Here is a 17,675-nt window from a genome sequence, read left to right on the forward strand (position 1 = left end):
AAATCCCTACAGAGTACACAGTCCATTAATAGTGATCACCAGAGCTCTGTTGGGAAGGGGTAGGCTTCAACTTAACACCTTTCAGACTGAAGATTGATTATGCACCTTTTGTGAATCATATTGATTGTTTTAAGGGCATGGGCTGAATTCTGAAACCTGACCGTCATTAAGTGACTGCATAGGACATATCTTTAGCAATACATTTTTTGTCCTCTGACAATACTACAGAAAAAAAGATCATTAACTAAGATGAATGGGGGAGTAGGCGAGGAGTTAAATGTGAGTGAAGCCCCTTCTAGGATCATGGAAGTAGATGCTTACATCTGAGGGAATGCCCTCAATCTCCTGAATGCAGTTAAGGATGATGTTATCACAGTCATCTGCAGCAGCAATGCCAGATTCGGAGACACATTTCAGCAGCTGTTGGATCTCGCTATAGTGATGCTGTTTCATGAGGTGTTTGGATGCTTTGTTGTAAACAGTAGCAGCATCCAGCTGAAAGTCCTAGAGTTTGGGGAAAGAAAGAATGAGTGCAAGAATCTAGCAAAGAAAACAAACTCCAAAATGGCTATTCCTACATGCACAGAGGATCGCTGAAGGAGAGAGTAAGGGACAATAAAGGAGAAGAGGATGGGTCATATGATCTAAGTTGTCATGTTCTATGTTTCCAGACAAAGTCACTAAGCAAGAACTTCAGTTACTACAAGGAAAAGCTCTATCTCTCAGAGCTGGTTGAATCTATTACTGCACTCACTGTGGAAGCATCTACCTCCTCTGCTGTCATCTTAGGCACTCAACCTATCAGTCCTATGTTTTCATTCATTCATTCTTTCTTCCCTTCCCCCCAACTTCTGTATTACTTCTCTTGCACTCCTCGTTTTATCTTCCAGGTGTCATTCATCAAAACCCCTTCCATTTCTTTCTTCTGACCCAATATGCACTTGACTAAGCCTAAGCTCTTCAACTGAACAGGGTGTGTTGCAAGTATGAAAATCCATGGAACTTCCACATGCACTGTCTGAAATAGAAACTACCTACCACAAGTAAAGGACCCTGTGAGACCAAGATGTGTCTGATCAAGTTCATGGTGAATATTAATTACATTATATTTTTCAATTTATAAATTGCCCTCCTCCCATAATGGACCCAGGACAGTATATAACATATCAAAATACATAACATAAAAAATACAACATAATACAACATATCACTACAACAGCAAATATATATATATATATCATGATTTATCCCCCTTCCTCACCCTCCTCTTACAAGAGTTCAGGACAACTAAACCAAATATTTCCACCAAACCCCCTATCCAAAAATACACCCTAACCCTTCTAAATCCCTCCCTTCCTGCAACACGCTAACTCTTATGGTCTAATATCAGCAGGAGAGGGCAGGACACAATGGCTTTTTGTTTTAAACATTTATTCACCAATTTCAGCTTTTTTTTTTTTTTTTTTAGCTCAGCAGTTTCTTCCTTCTTTAGACTTCCAGCTTATCAGAACCAGCTTCTATTGGGTAACAGCATCAGCAGCCTTCATTCACAATTACTTGCGTTTTTTTTCCTGCTATTCTATAACCTCTCAGCTAGATCAGCTATTACGCTGATGGCTCTTGGCCAGCGGCCACAGATCACTTCTTCCTCCAGAACCCAGTGCGCACATGCATCAAGAGTCTGGCCAGTAAGTGTCACCATTGTGAAACAGTGGAGACCTCCTCCACAGCAGTGCAAGCATCCCTGGGCCTAAGGAGCAGAGGCTGAGCCTGGGAATTGAAACTGTCTTCTGTATGGGGGAGCACAGCACTACCACTGAGCTACCAGGGTAGTCCACATTCCACTTTCCTACTGCCAACAGTTAAATATTTTGAGACACACTGTATAAAAAGCACTGCACAAAACTGAAAATAACTGCAATGTCATGTACATAAAAGATTACTCAAGAACACTATGGCTCTGTTGCGAAATGAGCTTCAAATATAAATACCAAACCTGCCAACTCATTCTTCCCCAATTAAATCAGCAAGACAAGGCATTTCTAGGGGATTCACCCCCATGCTTGATCAAACACTGCATTCAATTTAGCTTACAAATGAAAACCATTTCAAAGCTCTGTAGTGCAAAGGCACCTTTCTCACACCTGTATGATACGGAAGGCAAGGCCAAAACCATCCACCACGTTCTTCCCTCCCAGCATGACCTGTAAAATACAAAAGGATGCCACATGAAGAAACATAGCAAAACCCTATTAAAAATCATTGCTTCAGCTCCCAACTGCTGGACTGGTTTATGTGTTGTGGCAGTAGGACAGCCGGATGCTGAACAGCTTATAACTGAAGCAGCTACAAGTGGTTAAGCCTGTAGGGTAGTACACAGGCCATCGCAGGAAAAGTGAGGCAGCGCCCTGTGAGGAGGAACATGAACAACAGGACCAGGCGTTCAAGGAGAGATGCTGGGCAATAGCTGTCCCTCAGCTAGGTGTATGCACATTTTGCCTCAGCCTATGGGTGGTGGGGGAGGGGAGAGAACATTAAGGGACAAGGCTGCTGCTTTCCCTTTGGGTACAAATCATCGGAAGCTACTTTAGATGGCCTGGTACAAGCAAGGGTTCGGTTTTGAAAAACTTGTTTGACATGTTCTTCCTCCACCCCTTCCTTCCTTCAGAGGATGATAAATGTATTGTTACTTTATGGCAAATATACTTTTCGTTTCCTGACTGGGATATAGGAATTTGAACAAGGTCTTAAAAGAGCATTTGCGCAAATCCACGAAGGATAACGTGCCATAGTCAAAACAAAAGACTCAGTAAATAATTATTTTACTTTAAGTCTACAAGGTCCTCTGAATTATCAGCCCTAGTACAGTAAGCCTAGATCAGCAATCCCCAATCTGTGGATCAAGGCCCTCGCTGTGACACTTACCACAGAATTTTGAAAATATTTTGAAATCAAATAGAAACAACTTAATGTTGAACAAATGTGGCTCATTGAGTAAGGTCTGGTTTGCTCTTGATGTGATTCACTGGATGACAAAGGTTCAGCAGCAGTAGATTAATTATGGTTAGGGCAATTTATTCTTGCAATTTTTCCCAAAAAGAATTTTCATACTTTTGATGCTGCTTGAAAAATATGACAGGGCTCAGAATATGATAGGATTGCAACATGCGACTTTGCACTGACAAAGATTGATGGATCATTCTGTGGCATGCAGTTACCACTGTCAGGTTCCTCAATCTATATAAAAAAAATACAGCCTATCCCTAACCACAATGGACAAAAAAACAGGCTGTCACAACATATAATATGTAATGCTGGGAGATGGTAGTTTCATATAAAGTCCAATAACAGTACCATCCAGCTTACTGTGGACAACCACCATAATCATCAACATCCACCCAACCACCTAAAATAGTTTATTGTCGTGACAAGCTCTTGAATTAATATTTTTTGTTGAAAAATATTTTTATGCAAACAGTTATTATTGATTAAAAATGTGCACAAAACATCAAAAATAGTACTCCATTATAATTACCTCACGCTGAAAAGTTCCATCCTCATGTCCATAAAAATTTTTAGATAGATATTTCTCAGTGCAATAACTGAACCCAACGTGGCCCTGTTTCGGATAACAATCCTTTCTCAAGGAATAGTGATAAATTCACAAAAAGCCTCAACAGTTTTTTCTACAGACCGGATCTCCCTATTTAGCATATACCTTCTTGAATAAATCCACAAGGAGTTTCATTTCTTTTTTATTGTGCAAACTCTTGGTTCCAGTCATATGGGTATGTTTAGATGGATGCCCCAAGTTTCCATTGAACAAAGCGCAAGAAGGTGATGCCACTTGGCGAGAGTTTCTTCGATAAAATAGTGAAACTCCTTGTGGATTTATTCAAGAAGGTATACACTAAATAGGGAGATCAGGTCTATAGAAAAAATTGTTGAAGCTTTTTGCTGATTTATCACCATTCCTTGAGAAAGGATTGTTATCCAAAATGGGGCCACGTAGGGTTCAGCTATTGCGGTGAGAAATATCTATCTAACCATATTTATGGACATGAGAATGGAACTTTTCAGCATGGGGTAATAATGGTAGTACTACTTTTGATGTTTTGTACACATTTTTAATCAATAACTTTGCATAAAAATGTTTTTCTATAAAAAAATATTAATTCAAGAGACTGTCACGACAAATTATTTTAGGTGGTTGGGTGGGTGTTGATGATTATGGTGGTTGTCCACAGTAACCTGGATGGTACCATTATTGGACTTTGTATAAAACTACCACCTCCCACCATTACATATGTTGTTGAGACAGCCTGTTTTTTTTTTGTCCATTGTGGTTAGGGGTAGGGTGTATTTTTTAATATAATTTTCGATTTTCACTCTGCAGTGGATTTTTTTAAATTGAGGTTCTTCAATCTAGCATACAACTCCCACCATGCCAAAACTGAATACAAACCACGTTTCACACTGACATTAACAGTCCTAAACTAAGCACCACTAACACTGCAGACTCAGATGACTGGGCTGAAATGCTTTTCTAAGGATCCACACAATAAAAACATAGCATCACACTGCCACAGGAGGAGAAAATACCTTGGTTTTTAGTTTATTTTTCCGGGGAATTTAGTGTTTATTACAGCAAGAACCAAAATTATATTTATCCAGAAAAATGAAGAGCCATTTTTCCCACAGATTTCTCCTGTTTTTGCTATTGTTAAAACAAACATTGATAAGTTCCCAGGAAAATATAAAATAAAAACTGAAAAGGTCCTTAAATATATACAGTATTTTTTTATTTTATTTTTTTAATGAAAAAGACCTCTTGGCCAACAATGTCTAGTCAATTGCCCCCATTCTACTGAAAGCCTTTTTTGTCATCAGTCATTTCCGACTCTTACTAATATCCTCTCTGTCTCAAATGTGAATAGATTTGGTCAGCTTTGGTTGTTACCACTTTTGCTGGTAGGTTATTCCATGCATCCACCAGTCTCAGAAAAAAAAGCATTTTCTCACATTTCTTGCGAGCTGCCTCCTTGCAATTTTATGTTGTGATTCCTTGACCACCCTTTTTAATGGCAAATGTACTTTATTGAAAGAGAGAACATGAGTCTACCACCATACAGAATAAAAATATCCCTCTGTTCTGGCCCCATTGGGCTGAACGAGTGAACCGCAAAGATCTGGATCATCAATGCACATTTTGCCGCAATGCTTTGTTGCGGGGGGCTCTTATTAAAGTGTGTTGGTATTTGAATGGTTCCATTGTATCTTCAATACTGAAAGTTTCTCTGTTATTTGGAGTTTACTGTATGCCAAAAGAACTTTTGTTTTTCCCCATGATGTAACCACCCCTACTGAGTTACTTATATTAGCTGCCTGACAGTCCCAGTAGTGGACTCAAAGGAAAGCTGCCAGTACTAGAACATTTTTCATCAAAAGTTATTATCAAGGATCTAAAAGAAAGCATTAACACTGGGGAAAGATATTGCCAGAGTCAGTGATGTACCATTGGGGACTTATAAAGCGATTCATAGAAATTTCTGTCAGAGGGGTATTCTTTCCTCTGCTCTCCAATCCTATCAGGGCTGCTCAGACAGTCTGACTTCAGCTGCCTCTGCCAGGGCCCTCTCAAGAGTTCCTCCTTTCCCCAGGAACTGTGTCCTCTGTCCTCCGGGCTGGTCCCCTTCTGATTCCTGACTGGGGGTGCTCTGAGCTGCCTGCCCATATTTGCAACTCCAGCTCACTCTGGTTGCTCTCTGATCCTCCCATAACTTTGAAACCATGCCAAGTAGTAACTACTGTTACATTTGTACTAGTTTTTAGGTAGTCACATTCAATCAACAGTTTCCAGTAAAAACTTATCTACTTGCCCTACTTCTCACGCTTTTACCCAATCTGCCCAGTTGCTTCTATCTACACTGATCTAAGGATACATCCCAGCTATAAGCCGTACAAGTTTGCTTTCTTCATGGAGATGTCGGTGGATGCCTGGAATACTCTTCCAGAAGAGGTGGTGAGGATGGAAACAAACAAATTCAAAAAGGCATGGTAATCCTAAAGGCTAGAGGGTGGGGGCAGTTAATCTCCTTAACAGAAGGCATGGGGATTACTACCCTTAACCAATTAGCTTTCATGTTTTTAATGCAGCTACAACATTGCTCTTTGCTTCAGTGGGGGGAAAGTGGGGACTTGAATTCAGACGACAGTCAACACTGAGCCCTAACTTTTATGGTCCAGAGTACTGATGTACAGACACTAGGGAAAAAGTGCAGGCCTGATTCTACAGCTAAGTCCAATAGCAAAGCACGTTCAAGCAGCAGCATTGTCTTAATTATCTAGAAGGCTGCTCATCCTGAAAAAATGTTGCTAGCAGTAATTTTGTTATGGGTTTGACAGTTACTTGCTTTTGATTATAAATATTACTACCCCCTTAACAAAAGGCTTGGGGGTAACCTGTATGGAGCAGTAGTTACTACCATAAGAAACATGCTGGACAGTCTGGATGGACCATTTGGTCTTTTTCTACAGTCATTACTATGTTATTATGCCTGTCTTCAGGATCTCTTTCCCTATCCAACAGGCCGATACAGTACAGTGTGCTCCGACGGAGTGCACTGTTAACCTGCCATTGGACGCGCGTTTTCCCTTACCCCTTATTCAGTAAGTGGCCGAAAACGCCCGTCCAACCCGCCGAACCTAATATTAGGTATTCCCGTGCGATTCACAAAGCAAAATGTGCAGCCAAGCCAAAGGTAGGCGCTAATTTCTTCGGGCAACGGGAAAGTGCACAGAAAAGCAGTAAAAACTGCTTTTGTCTGTACCTCAGTACTCTGGACCATAAGTTTTTACTGGAAACTGTTGAAGGGTAAAAAAAAGTAAAAAAAAAAAAAATTTGAAGTCGGCCCGCGGCTGTCAGGTCGAAAACCGGATGCACAATTTTGCTGGCGTTCGGTTTCCGAGCCCGTAGCTGTCAGCGGGCTCCAGAACCGACGCCAGCAAAATTGAGTGTCGGCTGTCAAACCCGCTGACAGCCACCGCTCCGGGCCAAAAGGAGGCGCTAGGGACGTGCTAGTGTCCCTAGCGCCTCCTTTTGCCTGTTTCTACCGCCGGGCCTCATTTAAATACAGAATCGCGCGCACAGGCAACTGGCCTGTGCATGCGCCGGGAGAGTGGGCATTCGCCCGCTCTCCTGCGGACTTTACTGAATCGGCCCACAAATCACTTATGTTTATTGTCTTCACCCATGATCCTCTACTGTTCCAAGCAGATGAGCATAAAAGTTCCCATACTTAAGCCAACACTTAAGGCCCCAACCTCTCAACCCTGTTCCTGCCACTGCCCCCTATATCCGTCCAAAGCATGTTTAAATTCTGTCACAGTATTGGCCTACACTGGTAGGTTGTTCCAGGCATCCACCCCCTTTAAGTGCCATATCTCTTGTTCCATACACCAGTGGTTCTCAACCTTTTTCCCATCATGACACACCTGACAGACCACGCTCACATGTGTGACACACTGCTCATTACAATTTACGACGGAAATAAAAAATAAAGGTCCAGTATTATTTTTATTGTTAAGAATGATACAAGAAAAAGATACGTATTCTGTCTGAACAGAAATTGCATAAACAGTAAACATCCCACACCAAAACAGCACCAATTTCCAGCACTTAACAGTAACAACCTTACCTAAGAAAAGGCAACACTGAAAATATTACACCAGGCCTTAAGACAATACATCTCCTATTAGGAAAACGGACCAAGTCAGGTTGCTATAGAGCCCTACACAGAAACTACACGCCAGCAGAAAACCTCACCTGAATCACATGTGCTGACCCTCACCTAACAAAGAATAGAGAGACCAAAACGCATAACTAGAAGCATGCAGACAAAAACTGAATAGGAAACCGCAGCAAGCCAGAGTCTCTGTATGCAGTGCAACAAAGGAAAAAAAGAAACATCACCCATCAAGAAATATAAAATCTGTAGCAGTAAAACCATACTAACAAAAAGAACAGATTATTTCAAAACAGCAGATGAATGGAATATCCAATAATTAAAAACTCATAAAATATTTCTAGATACCAATAAAATATTTCAAAATAGCAAACACAAAGACCCAGTAATGAAAAATAATAAGGATACAAAAAATGATTTGCTCTGCATACCTGGGAACGTTTGATATCCAGGTGCCCTGAGATTGTTTTGAATTAGCAGGAGGAGGGATGGTTTGCTTGCAACTTTCTCCTCTCTCTCTCTCTCACACTGGCTCCCAATCGCTCACATATACACATGCTTTTTCTCTCTCACTTATATAGGCTCTTAATTGCACATGCTGTCTATCTTTTCAGGCTTACAATCACTCACCCACAGACTCACCCACAGACTCATTCGCATGCTTACAAACATGCTCTCTCTCTTTCTCTCATTTACACACAGGCTCTCAATCACATACTCACATGCTCCCTCACATAAACCAGCTCTCAATCACACACATGCTCTCTTTCACATATATAGGCTCTCAATCATTCACATACAAGCTCTCACACACACAGGATCTCAAACACACATGCTTGCTCATTCACTCACTCTCCCCCCTCCCCCGAACTAGCAGCAGCAGCAGCCTCCTCCAGTTCTAACCCTAAAGGCAGCAGCAACCTACTTCATTTTCAGCCCTCGCGGAGAAAGGAGTCCCATCGGCCGCGGGGGTTGACGACGTTCTTTGTTTTTCTCCGAGCCACGCATTCCTCAGGCTGCGTCTCTCTTCTTTTCTTCGGGCCGACGCTGCCTGTACTAGCATGGTCTCTTCTTCCCGCTCACGCACCCGCTGCTCACCACTTCCTCTTCCGGACCGCGGGGGGGGGGCAGGAAGAAGAGAGCATGCCGGTGCCGCTGACTCCAGCTGCCCAGCCACGTTACGCCCGGGCTATCAGCATTTTAAGCCCGGGCGGAGGACCTATTTTGCTCGGGAGGGGGAGCAGCTGGGTCAGCGGGGGACCAGGAAGTGTGGCGACACACCTGTGAGTTCTTGGCAACACACTTGTTGAGAACCACTGCAGTAGATATTCAGTATTGCAAGCATATACTGATGTTGTACGATTTACCCAATAAAACAATTTGCAACAAATATCCCTTTATTATTTAGCTGGCTTAAAGTATTCAGAGACCAGGGTTATTTGTCAAAGTACTTTCATTGATAATACAGATTCTTGTACTGCAGGAAAAGTTACTGCAAAATAGGTAAGGCTGCTTTTGGATAGTACTTTTTATTTTAAGGAAAATATTTGAGAAAATGACTTTTATCCAAAATAAGCTTTGATGGGAAAGGGCCTGGCTACAATACCTGCTTTAACTGTACTCACCATGCAAGCTACATCCATTTTCATGGGGTTGAGTCCGAAAAGTGTAGGTGGGGACATGCCAATGATATGGGAGGTCCCTGCACTCTCGCAGCGGTGTAGGAATTTTGTCACATCAATTTGCAGCTCAACTGTGTTGATGTGCCTAGATTTTAAAATCAGATTTCATAGTTATCTTGAACACCTTGTCCTACAACAGCATTCCAGAATACAATGTATTTAAACAAAAATTAAAAGTCAGCTGAAAGTAGATGAATGCAAGATATTCTACTCAGAGCTAAAGGAGCTTGCTTTCCGGGATTTGCACATCTACAAAGACCATCTGAAACACACACACACCCACCCCGTCAAGAGTCCTCATATTCCCCTGACATGTCCTGAAATTTGTCTTATCTACACTAAAGTTAATAGGGGTTTCATATACACACACACACACACATGGAAATAGCAATCTCATAAGCCTTCTTTTCCATTGGAAAGTAGGCTAAAAAAAATGAGATTGCAACTGGGTGTTAAGAAACAGGCTGGTTCTTAATACTGTATTTTTCACCCTTGCTACTCAGCCTCTCTTCCTGGCTAAAATAAAATGTAATATCTGAAACATGAGCCAAGTATGATTTCTTCTTGGCCACTGCCTGAGACTAGGAAACTATGAGGGTTAATACTTTGCCATTTGACCTCACTGGAGATACCATACTGTTTAGACCCTAGCCAAACTAGGAAGATTACATCTGTTAAGAAAGGTAGTTAGAAAAGGAAAGAAACTCTTTAGATTAGGCCCATCAGGGACTAGGAACTACAGTACCTGAATGCAATCCATTTTGAAGTGGCTGACCAATCACAAAGGAAAAATATACATAAAAACCTTGAAACGATATTGGTACTGGAAATGTTGCAGCCCATCTGCATACGTCTTCAACTACCTCAGTGGTTGATTCTGGATGTCAAACCACCTTGGGCCTGAGTTGCTCCTATCCTGTGCTGCCAGCCAGATACTGGGGAGGTTGCAGCACATCTGCATACTTCTCCCAGATGCCTCAAAAGGCCACTCTAACACCCCCCCCCCTTAGGCTTCCACCAGTTTGCAGGAGGTGCATGCCATATTACCTTAGGTCAGTAGATTTTCCCTTTTTTTTTTTCTTTAATTTCCTATGGCTCCATTACATCTACTCTTCAGGATGCTAATCCTCCCCAATCTTATTCCCTGTTGCAAATAACTACCAATATTAAGTCCACTGTCCCCATTCTCTACATTCTTTACCTTATCTGCTTTTGTCTTCTTTCCTGTCCACTGCTCTTGAGCTTCAAAGTTTTTTCTTCTCATCCATCCATCTCCACTCTCCTTGACAGCATCTCATCCTAGTCTGACATCACATTTCTACTCTTCTCCATAATCTCTTGCTCCTCCTACACTCAGCTGGGGATATCAATCCAAATCCTGCTCTCCCAAATCACCTTTCATTCTATCTGTGCATAACAAACCGTTAACCCTCTCCAATCTTATTCCTATTCCCCCTCCGCTTTCCCTCTTTTCTTCTCTCATATTCCCTATGGAATGCCAGTTCTATTTTCCAACAAGCTTGACTATGTTCATTTCCTCTCTCTCGCTCTTACTCTTTCAAGTCTCAGTCAAGACAAGAAGATGCTTTCCTCCAGGTATTCTGCTTCAGTTGCTGCTCTCTGTCATGGAGGTTATCCTTTCTCCCATACACTTCACACAACAGGCTGAGGTAATCGTGTTGGACTGCTACCCTGCCTCTTCTGTAGGTTTCAACCCCTTCTTCCACTTCAATTCCACTCCATCTCCCTATTCACCTCACTACCTCTCTGGGTAGCTGTCATTTATTGACCCCCCCCCTGATAAATCCCCCTCCTCCTCGCTCACCAACTGATTCCTGGCTTTCCTTCTTCCCTAATCTTCCCCTTCGAAATCTTGAGGACTTTAATATACATGCTGACGAACCCTCTGATTCTTAGCCCTTAACCTCCTTATTTGATTTCCACTGCCCCTACTCAAAAGTATGACCATTGTCTTGACCTTGTCCTTTCTTCCAACTGCTGTCTCTCCAACTTTTCCACCTCAGAAATTCCCCTCTCAGACCACCATGTGGTAACTTTCACACTAAGACACTCTTCCCCCCACAGCCTCATCCAGTCACCAACACACCTCTCTCCATTACAATCTATCCAAAATCCGGCTGTACAACTTATCTTTTGCTAAAGTAACACACTCATATAACCCCTGAATTCACTATATTGGGTCCCTATCTGTTTCTGCATACAGTTCAAGCTCCTCTTACCCACAAGAGCATTTACTCTTCAGCTTCTCACTACCTCATCTTTCCCTACACCCTCCTCGTTTACTCTATTCATCAGGAAAGTCACTTATCTATACCATTTCTTCTCCACTGCTAATTCCCAACTCTATGCTTTTCTTCTGGCTCACCCTTTGCTTGGAACAGACTTCCTGAGTTGGTGCACATTGCTCCCTCTCTTGCCTTATACAAATCCAATCTAAAACCCACGCTTTTGATTTTGCTTTCTAATCTTAACCCCTCATTTCTCCTGCTTACAACATTTTAAAATATGAGGGCACATGTCATGGAGAAATTCTGTTTGAGGTAGTGCAAGAACTGCAACTACACAAAAAGCCATGAAATAGGAGGTATGTGAAACATTGTCAACATCAGCATTTCTATACATTTTGCACTCCAAAATTGAGAGATGAGATAAATCTGATTCAATTTTGCAGTAGATAATGCACAAGAAAAGTTCATTTGAGCATCACCATGCATAGAAGTAATGAGGGAAGAAATGATTGATATTTTGCACTTTATCTCACTTAAAACACATTTAAAAAATAAAGGGCCCGAATCAATAATGTACATTATCTATACTTGTTTAATCTATACATTATCTATACTTGTTTTAACTATAATTCTCATGTACGCTAATTATAATTGTATTTAACTATGTTTTTATGTTAACCTATATGTACAGCATAACCTTGGTTTCCCGCACCCTCTAATCCCACTCCCCCCTCCTCCCCGCCCCCCTCCCCTTCTTCACCCCCTCCCTAGTTTATTTTATCAGGTTCATTGTAAAGCCCTGTTGGCTATTTATTGTTCTATGGAAACCGATGTGATGTTTTCTTAACGAATGTCAGTATACAAAACTTTCAAAATAAATAAATAAATAAATAAAGGCATGTAGAAAGCGGGCACTGAACAGACAGTGCCCGCTCTAATGCGCACATGGTGCACCATGCAATATTTAAATTAGGGGGGGATCACGCTAGGAAGGAGGCGCTAGGGTCGCTTGTGCAACCTTAGCGCCTCCTTCCTAGCGTGACCCGCCACGGCTGCCTGTCTACCAGTAATGAAAACGGCCCCCGAGTTTATCGACAGCTATTTTCATTACTAGCAGATGGCTGGTTATGAAAACAGACTCCGAGTTTACTGGCGTCAGTCTTCATAACTTGGCGGTCTGCTGAGTTTTTTGTTTTTTTATTTTAAAAAAGTACAGAAAAGCTGCCGCCACCACTACCATTATTTTTGAAAGGGTCCATGAAGCCATATTAAGACCAAAAGGAAGATCTTAAAACTGAAAATGACCACCTAAAATAGTGAAATGAAAGTACTTCTGATGATCCTTCCTTCTGGGAATATGCCGATAAGCTTCTGTGAGATCCAAGAAAGCAAAATCTCCCCTCCTTACTGCCATAATGATTAATCTTTAAGTTTCAATTCTGAAATGAGAGATTTTGAGAAACTTAAGTCCCTTTAAATCCAAAATGGGACAAAAGGTGTCTTCCTTCTTGGGAAACACAAAATATATGAAATTGCAACCCAGTCCCCATTGGGGACAAATCTTATTAAACCCAATTCATATAAAAATATTCCAAAAATCTCCTACTATCCACGATTTATTTAATATAAGGCAGACAGTATCAGAATGACTGTGCTTATGATGTAATCCACTGGCTCTCGCCCACAAAGGGCCGCAGGCAGTATCAGCCTTGAAAGCACTGATACTTTAATCATTTACTGTCTCATAAGAATTTTTTTATTTTCAATTTTTCAAAATTTTATTATTTATCCAAAAAGTATTTTAAAAATGTTATCTTTTTCCTTTTTGGCACCTCTTTTCACTTATATTCCATATATGGCTACCATGTTCAACTGAACAACTAAAATCGGCTAAGTATCTCTTTTTATATAGAGTGTACTTCCAAAGAGCATGCGGCCCTTTGTGGGCGAGAGCCAGTGGATTACATCATAAGCACAGTCATTCTGATACTGTCTGCCTTATATTAAATAAATCGTGGATAGTAGGAGATTTTTGGAATATTTTTATATGAATTGGGTTTAATAAGATTTGTCCCTCTCATATGATATTGCTTTGTTGTGATTATTGAGAGGAGGAAGCTTCCGTTGTTTTGGACTGCAAAAGCTATAGTAGTCAAATAGCTTTGAGCATCTAAATAGCACTGACACAGGGAGAGAGTGAGGACTGAATTGCTATCAAATGGCAAGTCTCACAGATAGCAAGGCATTTGGACCAGTTTGTCCCTGGTGCCTAGCTCTCCTGAACTTTGCCTCTATAGGCGCCCTCCTGTGCACACACCATTGCCACCTGGGCGTACACCCCCCCCCCCCCCCTCCAGGATCTGCATAAATATGCGCTCGACTAGGTTGCGGTCATACGCACATAAATACATGCTCGTATAGGCCATGGTCGTATTCGCACAAGTAGTTGCACAAATACACACTCAGGTTTAGGCTGCAGTCTTGTGTGCATGAGTACTCACGCAAATACGCACTCCAGTCTAGACTGTGGCCTCACGCGCACAAGTACTTGCACAAATATGCGCTCAAGTCTAGGTCACAGACTTATATACTCAAATTTAGGCCATGGCCTTATACGTCTAGGTCCCAGCACATGCAACTGCCACACGGTGAGAATGCATGCACATGCCTATGCACGTGAGAAAAGAACCACTGCAGTGGTCTACCACACGGCTAAGTAAAGCCTGCCTGCACCTTCAGTGCATTTAGGCCCAGATCAGATTAACATCCGGCACCAAAAATCATCGTCCGGAAGAACTTCTCAACAACTCAGGCCTCTTGACTGGCTGAGAATCCATGGAGACTGGGGTCAAGAGCCAGCATCTTGCTAAACACACTTTGCGCATAAGCAAATTAAAACTGGCAGAAGAACTCCACCAAAACCAGATACTCCTCCCCAGTGCAAGTGCTTCCCTGCACCTCTGCGGGACAGGGAACCGCCAGCTATAGTTGAAGAGGGGATTCCCCTAGCTCTCTTGCCAAAAGATGCTAGGGAATCGAAAATGGCCACCATTTCTGCGAAGACAGGGAAAGCCTCAGCGCTAGATCCCATCACCCAGTGCGGTCTTGCTTGACGCAGAACCCCGAATGCTTTTACTGCATGCACACACTGTTCCCTCCCCACTTCTGTGGCACCTCCAGCACCTCAACAGCAAGCAGGGGAACAGACCCTCAGCACCACGGAGCCAACACCTGGTCTCCTCCGCAGACAGAGAAACTGCTGAAAAACCCCATCACTGAGCTCCCCCCCCCCCCCCCCCTGGAACATCACCGCTGCACATATTCCTCTATCTATTCCTTGTTCTCTCTTTTTTTTTTTTTTTACTCTCTGAGAACAAATAAAGATACGTATAAAGATAAATAGAGATCAATACTTTCCTTTGGTGCAGAGATTCAGATTCCAGGAGCGAAAGCTGCATGGCAGATCAGAAAAGAGCCAGACCTCTGGCTACATCAGTCTCCTTTTGCCAAACTTTAGCAACCCAGCCCAGGACAAACCGTATAAAAGGGATGCTTCCCTGCTCTACTGGGCTTGCAGTGCAGAACTGTCAGGAGGTTCTACCACTGTCTTGTGGGGGATGAGGGATCTGGACCACCAGATGCCCACCCCACGAACCTCCGGACTGAGCTATTAGAAGAGTCACCAACCCCCTGCTTGTCTGCCTCAAACTAAAAGGGAGAGCCCCACCAGAGGACCTCACAACCTCCTGGGAGGATCCAGTAATGTTGCCTTTTAATTTTTTTTTTTTAACTCTCTCTCCAGACTGCAGGTTTTACATCATCTACCATCTGCTGGAGACAGAGAAAAACTGGGTACAGGTCAATACTGAGGGGCTGCAGGTAGCACATTGGGTTAGGTACAGTGTCAGTGAAACTTTCTCTGTCTCCATTTGCTGGCAGGGAGGCAAAACTCAGGAGTCTGGACTGATCTGGGTATGTACAGGGAACTACATGCTACAATCTGGAGTGCCATGCTTGCTGCTTCGAAGGCTTCTTTTAAACAATTTTCCTGTCCTGGGAATAGTGGTCACAGAACATATAAGAGCATCTACTTTTGGAAATTTTAATTTTTTCTTTTTGTTAGAATACCAAGGGATATAACTTAGCCAAAGTTTTCCCTCCTTTAAAATTTGCCTTTGAGAAAATCCATTCCAAACCCATGAAATCTTGTTCTGCCTGGTGCAAAGGAAACACCTTAAAAGGCTTCCTAATTCTAAACATGATAGGGTTTTCCAGCAGAAAAGACAGGAGGTAGTTCTCTTTCATCTAAATTCTCACCACTAACACCCATCCCCTTGGGCATCTAAAATCACCCAAGGAATCTTCAGATCCAAAATAATTCACATCATCTTGTCTATTTTGTCTTCCTTTCTAGACTTTTTTTTATTCCATCTGCTGAATCAGAAGTAGAAGAAAAACCTGGGGTGGATTCCTTTTAAAGGAGAAGACTAAACTGCAGAGGAAACATCTCCTGCCACGGGAGATGAAGCTGAAGCTGCACTATGAACTGTACTGGCAAAAACTTGATCATGGAGAGTCAGAAAGGGGGGGCTCTTTCTCCCTGACATTTCCCCAAGGTGACAAGGCGCTCGCTCAGTGCACTTTCCTCTGTCAGAAACTCAGTTGCAGAAATCACAATCAGTGAAACAGCTGAAACAGACCCCCCTCCCGACACACAGAAGCATTAGCATTATTAAGCAAACTCTGTTGCTCCTGACACCCTTGGCACAGGTTTTCTGAGCAGCCCCCATAAAGTCTCTGTGTGCCGCAGCCGGAGCACAGAATGGGCTTCTTCCCGTGCTCAACTGAGGAAGACATTGCAACAATTCTCAAAACGATACAGTAGCAAAATAAAGAAGAACTCCTGGTAATAAACCCGCAGAGACAAAACATAACTCCTAACTGCTTTGAGGCTTTTTTTTCTTCAAACTTTACTGCAGCAGCTCAGAAAGACTTATTTTTGTTAAAGAAAAGGAATTCAGGCAGAATAAAAGCAAAAGGAAGAGGAGAAGAGGGGGAGAAAGGAGAAGCAAAGCTAATCCTAAACTCACCCCAGCTAACTGGAAGCCCCCTGGGCTCTGGCACTGCTCAACTGAAGGAGGGAGAAAAATTCTCTCATTTCAGAAGCTGCCAAAATTTTTTGGATCTGCTAAATCCAAGACTAAGTTCAGTGGAGGGAGGGAGTACTAGTACTTTCTCCTCAGGAGCAGTCCTACAGGATTCCTGTCCATCTATTCAGGCCTCGGATCACAGCACGGGATGCTTGCCTACTATCTGCTGGAGACAGAGAATACTGGCAGGCTGAGGTCAGCATCGGTGCCTAGAAAGGAAATCAGCAAGCTCATAAGAACATGCCATACTGGGTCAGACCAAGGGTCCATCAAGCCCAGCATCCTGTTTCCAACAGTGGCCAATCCAGGCCACAAGAACCTGGCAAGTACCCAAAAACTAAATCTATTCCATGTTACTGTTGCTAGTAATAGCAGTGGCTATTTTCTAAGTCAACTTAATTAATAGCAGGTAATGGACTTCTCCTGCAAGAACTTATCCAATCCTTTTTTAAACACAGCTATACTAACTGCACTAACCACATCCTCTGGCAACAAATTCCAGAGTTTAATTGTGCGTTGAGTAAAAAAGAACTTTCTCCGATTAGTTTTACATGTGCCCCATGCTAACTTCATGGAGTGCCCCCTAGTCCTTCTATTATCCGAAAGAGTAAATAACCGATTCACATCTACCCGTTCTAGACCTCTCATGATTTTAAACACCTCTATCATACCCCCCCTCAGCCGTCTCTTCTCCAAGCTGAAAAGTCCTAACCTCTTTAGTCTTTCCTCCTAACCTCTTTAGTCTATCTCCATCTGCTGGTCAGTGGGCATAACCCAAACATCTGGACTGATCTGCAATGAAGAAAAGGAATAGCAAGGAATAGTCCTTGTTAACTTAATTATTGCACG

General features: G+C 42.4%; 1 protein-coding gene across 2 annotated transcripts in view; it reads right to left on the reverse strand.

Annotated features, from left to right (window-relative positions):
* ZFYVE26 (zinc finger FYVE-type containing 26) overlaps positions 1-17,675 on the reverse strand; it is a 269,914-nt gene that overhangs the window by 11,516 nt on the left and 240,723 nt on the right. For both annotated transcript variants that reach the window (XM_029598857.1, XM_029598858.1), the window contains 3 exons: positions 9,371-9,512; positions 2,145-2,204; positions 322-504 (listed from right to left, as the gene is read on the reverse strand). In XM_029598857.1, coding sequence (XP_029454717.1) covers positions 322-504; positions 2,145-2,204; positions 9,371-9,512 — 385 coding nt within the window. The remainder of the gene's footprint in view (positions 1-321; positions 505-2,144; positions 2,205-9,370; positions 9,513-17,675) is intronic.

The sequence above is a fragment of the Rhinatrema bivittatum genome, chromosome 4, assembly GCF_901001135.1.
Source record: "Rhinatrema bivittatum chromosome 4, aRhiBiv1.1, whole genome shotgun sequence".
Lineage (NCBI taxonomy): Eukaryota > Metazoa > Chordata > Amphibia > Gymnophiona > Rhinatrematidae > Rhinatrema > Rhinatrema bivittatum.